Source organism: Chenopodium album, chromosome 10 (genome assembly GCF_948465745.1).
Source record: "Chenopodium album chromosome 10, dcCheAlbu1.1, whole genome shotgun sequence".
In the NCBI taxonomy this organism is placed as follows: Eukaryota; Viridiplantae; Streptophyta; class Magnoliopsida; order Caryophyllales; family Amaranthaceae; genus Chenopodium; species Chenopodium album.
This window is the reverse complement of record NC_137843.1, coordinates 24545212-24559790: the sequence shown is the minus strand read 5'-3', so window position 1 is coordinate 24559790 and position 14579 is coordinate 24545212. Positions and strand designations below refer to the sequence as shown.

Genomic DNA, 14579 nt, shown 5'->3' with positions numbered 1-14579 from the left:
TTATATTTAAGCTTTATTATTAACATGATTATAATTGTTATGATTATTATTTTTATGGTTATTATGTTGCTTGATATTTATTATTTATTGTTATTGCTTGATCACGCCTTTTATGCATGTTTAAAGGGAATTTGTACTTGTAATCACGCTTAATAAGATAATTAATAATCTTGTTTAGGGTTAATTTGATTATAATTCAAGTGATCGCCAATAATAGATTTGTTTGTGCATTAATATTCAACCAACATAGATTAAATAGGTTTAGGATTAATATATTGATTGTATGTTAGTCAGAAAGCGCACATGAATATGAGAAGAATAAAGTAGAGGCCTATTTTTAGGGCAGGTTCAATCTCTTTTAGGTTGGATTTGTATCTTCATCCCCGAATATCAGTCATGGTTCCAGACCACTATGGAGTTAGTGATCTCATGGATCGTGAAGGGGTGTAACCTTTACCCTGTGAACGGTTTACAAGTTCCTAAAACTTGTTGGCGACTCTTTTGCTCTAGCTTCCTTCCCTTTGGACGCCAACATGCTTAAGTGTATGATCACAGTGGGGTTCAAGTTTGGGGTAATGCTTGAAATATTCCCTACAATATGAAATAGATGCGATTGTATGAAATTGATTTGTTTATCATAAGAAGCTATTTATAATAGTGAGTTAAACTAATGAAAAGTTGAATTAAATGATTAGCAAATTTTCAGCTCGAATGTGATATAATGTAAACTGAAAATTTGGTTAACTGAAATTTCGGCTTTGACTATTCACATCACATAAACTTCTATATATATCATGTATAGCTTCATTGTACTTGCTTCTAATAATATTTTACATTAAACCTTTTACGTATGACCTTTCTCTAACCTTATTAAGTATTAAGGTTGTCTATGTAAGATCTTTTATTATTACTAAACAAAAAAAAAAAGCACCCATTTGATTTCTTTGACCTCACAACACCAACTGTACGTTATTTAAGCGATACTTATATAGTAGAAATTATAAATACAAATTATATTATGAAAAAAATATCATTGCTAATTTAACAATATTTTACAACTATAACATCTGTGTTGTATAGATTAGTGAAAATATTTATATAGTTAAAATTATTATGAAACACATGAATTATTTTGTTATCCCACGACCAAAAATAACTTTCTCACACTTGTAATCTTGAAAGAGCATTTTGTATGTTAATAGTATTAGTCGTACTAAGCTAAGTATGAACTAAACCCTTTGTAATGTAAGTGCCATTCTTTTTAGTCGTAGGAGTGTCTAGCAAAATTGAAAACCTTCAACTTTAATTTTAGGTTTGGTTTTTATGACCATATTCCTAAGTTAGGCCCATGTCATGAAAACCCATGCCAACAACACAAGCCAAGCCCCAAAACAATATTTAACACATACAATTCATTTTTTACATTTATTTTCTAACGAGAATTCATTTCTTATATTACAATACACGATTTAAACTAAATTGCCCATTTTGCATTTCAATTCAAACTCATACCATACTTAAATATTATATTTAAAAAACCCCCAATATTGCCACATTTCTAAATAGGAAAAACAAACCGATTTACACACTAAAAGCGCGCGTAGCGCGCTTAAACTCCCTATTCAATCAATATCAATAAACCTATACTAAAGGCGAAACCAGGAATGACACTTGTCATTTCCTGGTTAAAAAATTTTCCGCCTTTTTTTTCCTTTCCTTTTTAGTATTTTGACAACATATTTTATCCAATTATATTCAATTAAATATACTAGGAAACTTTTAGTTATAAAAATACTAACATTAATTAAAAATAATATATTGGAATATATTCTCTTCCAAAATAATTATAATATTATCAATATCATTTTTTTTTCTCCAACTTTTATCATTTGATAATAAAATTTATTTTAATAAAAAGAGAAAAATCATTTTGGTAGCATACTTTGTATTAACATTTACAAGAACAAAATAAGTTTGTTATACTATACTTCATACACAACATATATTGGAAAATTATTTAGTCATTCTAAACATTTATGTGATTATTTAAAAAATAAAAACCCCTACTACTCAATAAAGATATATTTAAAAAGTTGATTATTGAATACTAATTATCCTAAAGTAAAATGAACTCAACTAAATTTTCATATTATGTCGATCAAAGTGTGTCAACAATTTAAGGACAAATGTATATGAGTTCGTGTATGGCAGTATGGGTACTAACCTAAGCTAATATGTTAATTTTCTCATATAAAACCTTATAGCTTCTAAGTTTCTATTACTACATTTATTTATACAATCCAACTCAATAACCTTTACGTATTTAGTGTTGGTATAAACTAATTAAAATTCAAGTTATTTTATTACAAATAATTTTTTTGGATAAATTATCGTTGAATTAACATCATTATTCATTATTTATCTGATCTGTTGTAAAATTTAATTATGATCGTGCATGACACGGGACCTAACCTAATATATGATAAATGTAACACTTATTAAAATACGGAAAGAGATAAACTTGGGTTAACGGGGGGTTGCGCCGAGCCTAGGTAGCCCCCGAGCCTTCACATTGACAATTTGACACTTCTCGCATAAGCCGCAGCAACCACCATTGTAAAATTCTACAGGGTTTTGCAATTGGAACTTGAAAACAAGGGTTGCAAAATAGAACAACAGGGTTTAAGATTCACAAATCACTTGAGTTAACTGCATTCAAAAAATCATGAAGCTTTTTCAATCAATCTATGGTATAATTCTACTATCTTCTCCATTTCAATTCCTTTCAAAACCCAATAAAACCCAATAAGATCTCGTTCTATTTATCCTGATTTCATTCATTTTTGCAGGGCATGGCAGAATTTTTCTGCGGTCATTGGGGCGGCGTTACTATGCTGCTCAACCTGAGGAATACGCCAGAAGAAATTACGCCAATAACGTTTCCGAGTACAATACTGTTGTGGGTTCTGTCACTGCTCAGCGCAGGTAATTTAATTGAAATCCCTTTTTTTTTTTTGTAGGATTTTTTTGTTAATTTGTGGGATTTTTTTTGTTAATTTGTAGGATTATTTTGTTATTATGTAGTAATTGGAATGATGGGTTTTGGGTTATTTTTAGGCATTTCTTGTTAAGAGATGTTTATGATGATATGATGATTGATGGAGTTCAGCCTTCAAGAGATACATTTCATTCTTTGATTGCTGGAACGATGAAAGGTGCTCGGTTGCAGGATGCTTTCTTCTTTAGAGATGAAATGAAAGCAATGGGTTTGCTACCTGATGTATGTATTATCAATTTTACTCTTTTTGATGTTAAGTTTGGTACTGTTACTTTTATGCTACTATTGTTATGTTTGTTCTTTTAATTATTTCTGTGTGTTGCATGAATGGTTTGATTTTAATAGTTTATACTGAAGCGTTGGTCACTTGTAAAATTCGTTATCTAGTATCTTGTTGCCCCCTCATGTAATATCCATCTTATTGGGTGGGTGGATAAAAATTGAGGGTTGTGGGGCTGTTGATAAAAGTTGTAAAAATGACATTGGTAATAGTATATAGATTTCTCAATGTTGTGGGAACAACTTGGTGAGGGTAGGGGGGATTGGGTGGTAATAAGACTAAGTGCGTGATGGACTTTAAACATGATGCATAATGCTGGGTTAAGCTTTAACATGTTGCCCTTCCCTTAGTAATTTTTGATTTTCTTGTGCCTTCTTTCTGTCAAGGCTAGTTATTGAACATGAGATGATTTAGAAGAGGAAACTTTGGATGGAGAGAATTGTGTTTAGTGATAACATGTGTATACTACATTTTAATGTTTAAGAAGTACTTTGATCATATTGTATATATGCTACAACCTCATACACCTAAGGAAAAGTGAAAATTCTTTACCCTCTATAACCTAGAGTATTTTACGTATGTTCATACTTATGAAGTTTAGTATACAGTTTTGTCCAATGCAGATCTAGACGTTGCTAACTAGTTTCTTGTCATTTTGATCTGAATTGTAAGATTTTTAGTTTTAATGACTAGTCAATCTTAACGGTTCAGTGTCATTTGTATACAATAGAGATTGCTAATGAAGAAAGAAAGTCTAATTGTTAGCTCATGTAGTCATGTATCATGTTTGTTCCGAATTGTAAATCAGGTGGATTTTAAGGTCTTCTTTTACTGTCTGTAGTTGATGTTTTAGATTCCACCTGTAAAGGCAGGTCTGAATTTTGAATAGAAGGGGAAAAATTCAGGTGTTAAAATTTCTTGATTTTATCAGAGTGGAATGAGGGAGATATTTACACAAGTCCATTATCCCGATAATCAGGATTACCATGACCCATCCTTCCTTGACCTCTATTCACCCTTAGATCTGCCATCAGTGGGACTTTTCAGGCAAGTCAGAAAAAACCCAAATCCAACATTTGCCCTGCATTTTTTTTCTCTCATCTCTTCATCTTTCGATGACAGCCACTTATCTCTTGTTAGCAAGAATTCATGCCTGGAGTGAAGCTTCTGCTGTCTGGATTTACCTGGAGAGAGAGGGAGAGAAGGAGGGTGAGGGGGAAGAAAGAGAGAGAGAGAGAGATGGAACTGAACTTTATGGTACTCTGTGAAATTAATGATTCTAATTAACTGATGTAGATAAGCTACCCTAGTCTTAATTACATCATAAAAGTATTTTTTGGCAACTATCTGTTTGTAATACCCTTCAGTATATAAAACGCGGGCCTAGGTGCGTGCCTTTTTTGGTTTATGCGAGGCGATTTCAGTGAGGTGCCCCTAGGCTCACTGATGCACACAACAATATTTCCTTTTATTTATTTTATTTTATTTTATTTTATTTATTTATTTATTTATATTTTTGAAACCTTATTATTTTATTTAGTGTTTTGTCTTTTTTTTAATTAGTGCCCCTCATTTTCATGAGGTGTGCCTAAGGCGTAGGTAAATTCATATCACCTTGAGTCTATCTATACATTGATTCCTATTGCTATTAATTTTACCACCTACAATATTAATTGGTGGCAACGTTTATTTGCACCTAATGTCCTCTGATGCGTTGTAATTTCTTTGTAGGTGACTCTCTACAATTTCTTGATTTCCGTTTGTGGAAAATGCAAGAGATCAGAACATGCAATTCAAGTATGTTGTCCTTATGGATGCGGTCTTTGCTATTAATCTATGGGTTGTGCTACACGATTACTTATACCTGTGAATGTCATTTAACATCTCATGTTCAGTGACACGTGTTTTCTCTGATTGAAGATATTGGAGGAGATGAAGAGAAATGAAGTGAAACCAACTGGACAAACCTTCATCTGTCTGCTTAATGCATGTGCCGCAACAGGAAAACTAGATCGAGTGTATGTGTATCTGTTTTTAAATAAGCAACCCATTTTCTATTCTCTTGATTTTTTATTGCACAGTTCCCCACAACCAGTGGAAGGTGTATTTATCAATTTGTTTTCAAATTGTATATTTAAAATGCTGGATGTATTGTTACTACATATTACAAACTCAATGATTTAGATTATATTCTGAAATTTTATTTTAATGTACTGCTGGCTGATATGACAAGATCTGGAAGGCAAATGCTATAAGATACTGAGTATCATATTGCTAATAAAATCTATCTTTTTAGTGCCTTGCCTACTTCATTTCTAGGTGCTATTGTCTGCCAATGTTGTGATGTGTATGTTTAACCAGCTAGTTTATATCTAGGTATGCTATTATCCGTGATATGACTGCAGCTGGGCTTGGACTGAACAAGTTTTGTTATGCTGGTCTTATTTCTGCCCATAAGAACAGGGTACCTGTGGCTGATGATACGGCTGCAAAAGTATGTACCTGCAAGCCTATATGCTTTGATAAAATTATTGCATAGTTAATTAGTTTTGTCCTTAATCACCATTCTCCATCCATTTGAAAGATTATTGAGCTGGTTGAGCAGTCTAAGGGATGGTCCTCACCAGAACAGATGGGACCTACAGCTGAGAATGTAATGATGGGTGTTTTTCCTGAAGACTTGTATAACCTCCCCACTGCAGAATATTTCAATAGACGTGGAGGGTTTGTGGATAAGAGGCTAACTGTTTATCATGCGGCATCTCATGCTCTAGCGGATCTTCGCAATGTAGAGGTAAATCTTTTTTAATTTCATTATTATCATTAGTTGTTCCAAATATGATATACTTTTGTTTCTCTAAAATTACAACACTTTCCTTATAATTGCAACAATTACTATTGTGGTTAACTATATTACTTTTCAATTTACCTTACATTGCTCGGCTCCTTTTCTCTCTCCTCTTCTTTAAAATATACTTCTTACCTTTTGTGTTCTCTCACGTCTTGCCTTAATTAATGTGCTACAACCAAATTGAGGTAGTATTTTATTTTATTTTATTTATTTATTTTTTTTAATTTTTTTTTAACTTTTGGAATCTACCCCTCACTAAATAATACTTTCTCCGTTTCTAATTAGTAGACATATTTTGACTTTGACACTATCTAAATAAGTTTCTTTGACTTGTTTTTTGTGATTTATAGCTGAATAAAAACATAGCAATGTGGAGTCTTATTGGATTCACATTTTATAAATTTGGTGTGTTGATAATTGATGATATTGATGTTTGAAATCATTTATTGGCAAACGTGCTTGAAGAAACGCCTCAATTAGTATGAAATAGAAAAAGTATAAGTTATCCATAATATTAGAGTTTGTGTACACCCTTACTAGACTAGAGTACTAGATATACTCAACTCTTACTTAAAGGAGATATGATTCTAGACATTCACCAAATTGTAAAAAGTAGAATAAAGATTCTTGCCTTAATCCTTTGGAACCCCTATCTGCTTCGTAAAATATCCGGTCACTAGTATAAAGAAAAAAGACCGAATATCCCCTCATCCACCATCTTTGTTAAATAGGAAATCCCTTTTAATCTAAGACCGTTGATGAAACTCTTGTACTAGAAAATGATGTCTCTAAAAGCTTTCTCCATACCTTAATAGATATATTCCCACTTCCAACCTCTCTCCTTATTAGCACTTGTGCTCACCAATGTGCGCAAATTTGCACTTGCTTCTTAAAACTGAAGTGGACTATTTGGAGCAATCTTGTAGGAACGGAGGGAGTATTATGTTATCATACTTGGCAACATGAAAAGCAGCACCATACGTAACAGCCTCATCCGGGTTAATCCCTTTGCAAAGCTCCTTCCCATAGAAAAAACCATGCAACAATTTCTGAATTTTGGGGATACGAGTAGCTACTTGCCGGCGAGCCCCTCCGGAAAACCAAAACTTGTTAGCTGAGAGACAAAAAAGCGCGTGAGGGAATAGGAGTGCAGATTGTAAAACGAGATGGAAAAAAAGTGAGAGGAAAGGAGATTAGAGGGAATGAGGGAAGAGAGGGAACTCAAAGGAAAGGCGGCGACAATGGACTAAAGGCAGAAGCCCTACACGAGGGACGAAAAACGGACAACCCTAGAAGCTAGGGACCTAAAGAGAGATTAGAGTTTCTCTTTCTAGAAGTTCCGTTTTTTCTTGGTCCAATTTTCATTTAATTTATGTTTAATTGTCTTATTTATTTTAGTTGTTGCAATTATGAATTTAGCAAGTAGTAATTAATAAATAAAAAATAATTGCGAAATTGGCGTTGTTCGAAACCCTAGTTCCTCTTTCAAATTCTGATTCAATTTGTAAAGCTTATCGTTGAAGACGAAGAGGTTGGAAATTAATTAGGAGCCACAATTACTGGAGTGGGCTATTGATGAGAACGAGGAGAGGAGAAAATGACAAGGAGTAAAGGAGCATTGGTAGTTGAATTAATTCGCCTTTTGATTGAATTGAATTAATGGTGGAGTTGAATATTGTTGGTAGAATTTGGGTTGAAAATAGCAAAATTCAAAAGCACTCATGAGTGAGCTGGCCACTGTGGTTGGGATGTGTTGGATCGGATCGGATTGAGAAATTCCAGTTCATGTTCACGCAAATCGAGTCAAATTCAATTGTATTTTTTAGATTCTGACTTCAAACTTGTCACACTAGCATTTTTTAGTGTACATAGGTTGAATTTAAAAATTTGCATTTAAAGTTATTAGACGGTGATTTCAAATAATTATATAACATGGATTTTCCATTAACCTCAAATTCTTCTTGACATGACCTAAATTCGATCACATAAATAAATAAAATTTGACTAATGTTTTTTTTTTATTAATAAATTGTAATTATAATTATTTTTTATTTATTAATTACTATTTGCTAAAGTCATAATTGCAACAACTAAAATAAATAAGACAATTAAACATAAATTAAATGAAAATTGGACCAAGAAAAAACGGAACTTCTAGAGAGAGAAACTCTCATCTCTCTCTAGGTCCCTGGCTTTTAGGGTTGTCCAATTTTCGTCCCTCGTGTAGGGCTTCTGCCTTTTGTCCATTGTCGCCGCCTTTCCTTTGAGTTCCCTCTCTTCCCTCCTTCCCTCTAATCTCCTTTCCTCTCACTTTTTTTCTGGTTTCCATCTCGTTTTACAATATGCACTCCTATTCCCTCACGCGCTTTTTTGTCTCTCGGCTAACAAGTTTTGGTTTTCCGGGGGGCTCGCCGGCGATTGGGCTACTCGTATCCCCAAAGTTCAGAAATTATTGCATGGTTTTTTCTATGGGAAGGAGCTTTGCAAAAGTATTAACCCGGATGAGGCTGTTACGTATGGTGCTGCTTTTCATGCTTCCATTCCAAGATAGTTGCATCTCTTCACTTTTTCAGAAGTTTCAAACTAGTTGTAATATTAATTTTTGGTTAATGGGTGCTCTCTATCTCTCCCATTCCGGTCGCGTTTTTATTCTATCATCATCATACGGACTCTTAAAAACTTGTGCCTCCACCCAATTATTAAATTTAAAAAACTTGAAGATGATGTCCCTTTTATCCCCCCTTCTAACATGATTGACCTCAATTGCTATAGATATAAGTTTGGCATCTGAGGTTTATCTCCCCTTTGCATAAGAATGTGTTAGAGATCAGTATATTTGTTTATAGGAATCCTGGGACCATAATTAGATCATTTCAATATTTTTAGCAAGATTTACCTGCTTGAAGAAATTAATTTTGCTACTATAAGCTTTTTTTCAGTAAAATAATATATATTCTTGTGCTCAATTATTTCTGAGCTGTGTCTTCTTGCACCTCTTTGCAACGTGTATATAACTTCCTTATCATTGCGTTTTCATTTACTTTCATATATATATTGACACCAATCTTTTGTGCTAAGAAAAATTTTGGGATGGGAGGGAAATGAAAAGAGCAGATAGTTGTTCATTCTGAAGCAGAATATAGTAATGAGGCTGAGTCTTTGCATCAACTCTTTGTACTAGATGTATTAATGGACAACTTTAGAAAATATGAGACTAATTTCTAATTATAAATCTGTTGAGAGGAGAGATACAGTCATTACCTTTATTTTAACAGTATTACAATGTTTTTGGCAGGCAATGGAAACTCTTCTAAGGATGCTTGAACGAGATAACAACCGTCCTGATGCTTTTACAACCATGCAGGTTATGAGGTAAGAATTGTGCTATAGCTTATGTAATGAATAGGTACATTTACAACTGGTGTTCATCAGATGTCCAAGTTTTAACTCGAGAGAATTGTCTATTGACCTAAATATTGTTAGCCCTTTTCATTTTCTTTTGTTGTATGATTTCTTTTTCTCCCAATGGTGATGGCTAGTAGGTTTTTTTAACTCACTAGAACCTTCTTTCTCATGTAGTGATACACAATTGAATAATTGTGTAGTGATTCATCAAGCTATTTTCTTACTTATGTTCTACACGAATAGTGTTGACCTTAAGATAATGAATATCTTAGGATGATGACTAATTGTCTGTAAATTCATCTTTAAGTGATTTATCAAGTCTTTATTTTATTTTTTCCGTATACCACTAAAAGCGTTACTTTAAGATGATAATGAACATCATGAGAACACATCCAGGCTCGGGTACGTTTTATAATGATAATTAATATAAAATCCATGTAATTGCATGATTTTGAAGGCCTTTACGACCCTAACAACTGATCTTGCTATGCAGCTTATTCATGATGAACATTGTCTTTATATCTTTAGATGTTCAACCTCCATTTTGCTGAGTTCAATTCAGTTACTTGAGCTACATCAGCCAAGAAAAAGTAGAAATGGGGATCATGCATGTGACTACTTTTGCTTTAAAGAGGAGAAAGATGGAGTAAGGAATTTATTTAATATAATTGGGCCCTACAAAGTGGTGTTGTAGTTGATAACAAATGAATAAAAGGTTGTCATAAAAGGAATAAAGTGAAAGTGAGTAGAACTTACAAAACAGATGAAAACGGAAATTGAGTAGAACTTATTAGGAAAACGGAAGGATTATACATATACGAAGAAATTATTTATACTTGTGAGAATATATAATTAAATTATAACTTCTGGTTGAATGTTCTGATTACTACATTGCCTGTGCAAATCTGCCTTTTCTGAGTGAGGTTAACCAGTGCTCAGAATCTGAGGAATTTTGTATTGAAGATATATGCATTTCGAGTTCAACTATATTTACCTAGTTATCTTGTGGTAAGAAATATTCTGACCAACAAGTATCAAGTCGACATTTAAAATACAACTGCTATTGACCAGAATGTGGCAAGTCTTTTGTTTAGATATGGTTGAAATTCGTGCTCTAAGAAATCACTCTGCAATATTCTACTGTCACTGTTGAGCCACCTACTCAGAGTCATTGGCCTCATTGTTGTTCTTATTGTTGATTCTTCATCATGCTGGTTAAGTTTGTTGTAATGAAGGGAGAACACATTAATGGTAATATTGAGGAGAAAAACTCATGTTCATTTAATAAAGACACATTTACTCTCTTTTTTATTATTTTTTTGTTTTTTATTTTTTGTTTATTTATTTATTTATTTTTTTAAGTACCCAATGGTTGTTATTGGTTAGTGTTTATGTATATTAGGGAAGCTTATCCTGTTGAAAGCTTATATAGGCTTCCGTATTCATTGGCTGACCCTTAGTAGGTGACTCGGGCAATAGTTCATTCATCCCACACCAGGGATTAGACTACTATTCTGATGCTTAATTTATAGTCATGCCAGATGCTTTCCTGCAATGCTTTTCTTTAGTCATTATGTGATCTGCTATTTTATTCAGTTCTTGTTGCCCAATTATATTTGTGATGCCTATTTACTTTCTTTGATTGGAATCAACTGAACAGATGCTACTTGCATGCGGGGGATCTTGATCGTGGTTACCAAGTATTTGACGAGTTCATGAATTCTGGGAGGCCACCATTTGTTGAATTATATGTGGTATGTGCTCCAACAAATGATCATATGGCGTCTTATATTATTTAACTGCCCAAGATATGTTAACAAATCATTACTGATATAGTCTTCAATAATGTGGGGAATTTTTTTTTTATTGATGAGAGTAATTAGGTTTTGGGTTGCTTGTAATGGTACATAAAATCTTAGTTTCTCGAGGTATGCTGTTGAATATGTATATGTTTATTTTTTTTAGTTTTGTTATGGTTAATACGAAGTGCTACCTAGTGATGAGTGTATCAGTTACAGTTCCGGGACTGGAATGTACATGACGGTTAGTGTATGCCTTTCTTTTGGGATCTGAGTGTGTATGTGTGTGTGTTGTGGGGGGGGGGGGGGGGGTGGGGAGTGGTTGGTGGGCAAAGAGAGAGTAGGTTTATGGTTGTGCTCATGAATAGTATTAGAATGTAATACAATTATATATTTATATACTGCTACTCTTGATTGTTCTGTGTTGATTTCAGACTCTTGTTGAGGGAGCCATGGTGGGCTATACTCCTAAGGGTATGCAAATAGCCCAGGATGCCCTGGTATGTCACCTAGTTCTGAAACCCTGTCTGAATTGATCTTCCTTTCTTATGAGTCTTATGGTTATGATGCTTTATTTTTTTGCTACAGGTGAATATGACCTCGAAAAACGTTTTCTTGAATCCTAGAATGGCTAGTGATCTCCTCCTCATTGCTGCTGGTGAAAAGGTACTTTATTGTGTACGGTACCTACAATAACTTTGTGTGTGTGTGTGTGTTCTGTAGGGTTCCAACACTTCTGTATATATATTAATCGGTTATTGAATGTTGCAGACTGGCGGATATACCACTGCTAATTATTTGTGGGATCTGATGCAAGCTAGGAACGTTGTTCCTTCTCAGCCTGCTGTGGAAGCGTACTTTGATGGTTTAAGAGTAAGTCAATTGCCCTTGCATACAGTCATACCCTTGCTTGTGCGTTCTTAATGCTATTGTTCATTTTCCTTTTGTAGTGATATTCTTTTTCAAACTTTTCACTGCATATCTTTGCCAACAATATCTTTATTATGTACAATAAAATTTGAAAAATGTATTTTGAAACTATTCCAAGACCAATCTATCAGAATCCCACGTGAATTTGTTTCTTATGTATATCAATGAATGATCATGATCACAATTAATCTCTTAAAATAGAAATTTCCGAATGGCGCAAATATAAAGGAATGAAGGGGGTATTTTTTTCGCTACCCGCCTATTAAAAGGCTGTTTTAAGGATTGGGGTCTTGGGGATGAAGCTTTGTACCTCTTCCGTCCCCAAATGAAAATCCCATTTGCCTTTTGGAAACATTTTTCGTAGGTAAATAAAAATAAATAAATAAATATAGTAGGGTTTGGTTGATTGAAACTTTAAAGTGAATTATACAAACAAGGTTTAGTAGTGTTTGGCTGATTGAAATTGAATAGAAAAACTATTGCAATTTGGTTGATTAAAAGAAAATGATAAGAATAAAATAAAGGTTAACCGTAAAATGAAACTTTTATTTACAAACAAGATTTTTGGTGAGATGACACTTATGTGGGGATGAAGGGAGTGCACTTAACCTTCTAGTCCCCATTTCTTTGATTGTGAAGTACCATAATACTACTTCTGTCCCATTATTGAGTGCCCGTTTTTCTAATTGAGTATCCCAAAATTAAGTGGCTGTTTCTTTTCATGTATAATTACCTACATACCCCTACTTTATACCTTTTAACATAATAAACTTCCCCAAGTACCCTTTAAAATTGGTGGCTACATGTACTTCACACATGCTTTTTCATTATTGTTTCCACTAATAAATACAATACTGTACTTTATATAATTATTCCCAATGTACTTCAAACATGCTTTTTATACTTCCTTCATTTGCATTAAAACCCGTGAAATATGAGAAACAGGCATTTAGTAGTATCTTTAAAATGACAATTTAGACTTATGGATTGGTTATCAGATCAGATCCTCTGTTGAATCAATTTGCTCATAAATGTGTCGGAAATTTATTGAAAATGAAGAATGATTTCACAAAACTTGATTTAGTTAAAATGATTCGAATCATTCGATGTTTTATGAGTTCAGTGGGCTTGCTTTGATTTCTCTCCTGATGTGTGGGTTCCTTGTTTGAGTTGTTTGACATTTTAATTATCTGAGATTATAAGGTTATTTGTTTGTTTAGTGCGGTTCAGAAGAAAATTTGAATTCTATAGAGTTTTTATTATTTTCCTATTATTTTCATTATAATTATTATTATTGCTGCTATTGTTATTGTTATGTAATTGTTTTGTTGGTAATTAGTTTATGAGATGAAGTACTGAATTTCCTTCTATTGTGTTATTTATGAAACTGTCAATGACAAACTAGAAAGTGATTTGCTTATGTAATCTAATCGTGTCATCTTGGCAATCAGCTTGCTGTTTACGTGTCCACGTAGCCCATATCTTTACTTTTTATCTTTTCAATTTAATTCTATCAGGAACGAGAGGTACCTAAAGATGAGCCACGGCTGCTTAAAGTCATCGAGATCCTAGATAATTATCAAGCAAGATTTAGTTCGCGTTCTTGAATGCCATCAAAGCTGTGAGATTAATTTAGAAGGATTAATCTTTTGACAATCACATTGTTGCTGCCCTGTTAGTTTGGATTACTGACTAACTATGTTGTTTGAGTGGTGAAAGGCTTACTGGTTATAGTGGTTTTGCATAATAGGTACAGCTTTGGCTGTAATCAAAATTCTTGCAAATCCTCTCATTTTCTTAAACTGTTTCTACTTAAGATTGAATTTTTGGATTTTTGTTCTTGTAACAAATGAACCCTAGGATTAAAGTGACAAATTATAGCTGTAAAAGTTATATAGCTAGCTAAGTTCTACAATTATATGAACTTTGGGTTTCAATTATATATTTTTTTACTATACATGGCATGTTTATTTGATTATGAAGTAAAATGACTTTGTATGTTTCTTTGTACGCGTGCAAAAATGTCCACTTGGCTCACTTTATATATATATATATATATACATACTAGATAATGTAAACGAACTTTTTTGAATGCCAGTATTAATCTTAAAACATATTAGTTGTAAGTTTGAATTTTTTATGTCTCGCAATTAATACCGCAACTAATATGTAACGGAGGAAATATAACTACGTAGCGTTAAAAATTTTCTCACTAGATAAAGGTTACAAAAAGTTACTCGGGACATCACCTGGGAT

The 14579-nt window shown here is 33.2% G+C and overlaps 1 protein-coding gene across 1 annotated transcript; it reads left to right on the top strand.

Annotated features, from left to right (window-relative positions):
• Positions 1–2604: 2604 nt before the first annotated feature.
• Positions 2605–14280, top strand: LOC145563829 (pentatricopeptide repeat-containing protein At4g35850, mitochondrial-like). The gene is made up of 13 exons (XM_081624251.1): positions 2605–2750; positions 2850–2985; positions 3118–3280; positions 5070–5135; positions 5259–5356; positions 5715–5832; positions 5923–6132; positions 9485–9561; positions 11255–11348; positions 11828–11893; positions 11982–12059; positions 12165–12266; positions 13841–14280. The coding sequence occupies exons 1-13, from the start codon at positions 2726–2728 to the stop codon at positions 13928–13930; spliced, it is 1323 nt and encodes a 440-aa protein (XP_081480377.1). The 5' UTR covers positions 2605–2725; the 3' UTR covers positions 13931–14280.
• The last annotated feature ends 299 nt before the right edge of the window (positions 14281–14579 follow it).

Bases quoted from the DNA above. Each gene is read 5' to 3' on its own strand.
- LOC145563829 (XM_081624251.1), top strand. From the start codon at position 2,726: ATGAAGCTTTTTCAATCAATCTATG. The intron at 2,986-3,117 runs GTAATTTAATTG...GGTTATTTTTAG, and splicing joins TCTGTCACTGCTCAGCGCAG to GCATTTCTTGTTAAGAGATG. The intron at 11,894-11,981 runs GTATGTCACCTA...TTTTTGCTACAG, and splicing joins AAATAGCCCAGGATGCCCTG to GTGAATATGACCTCGAAAAA.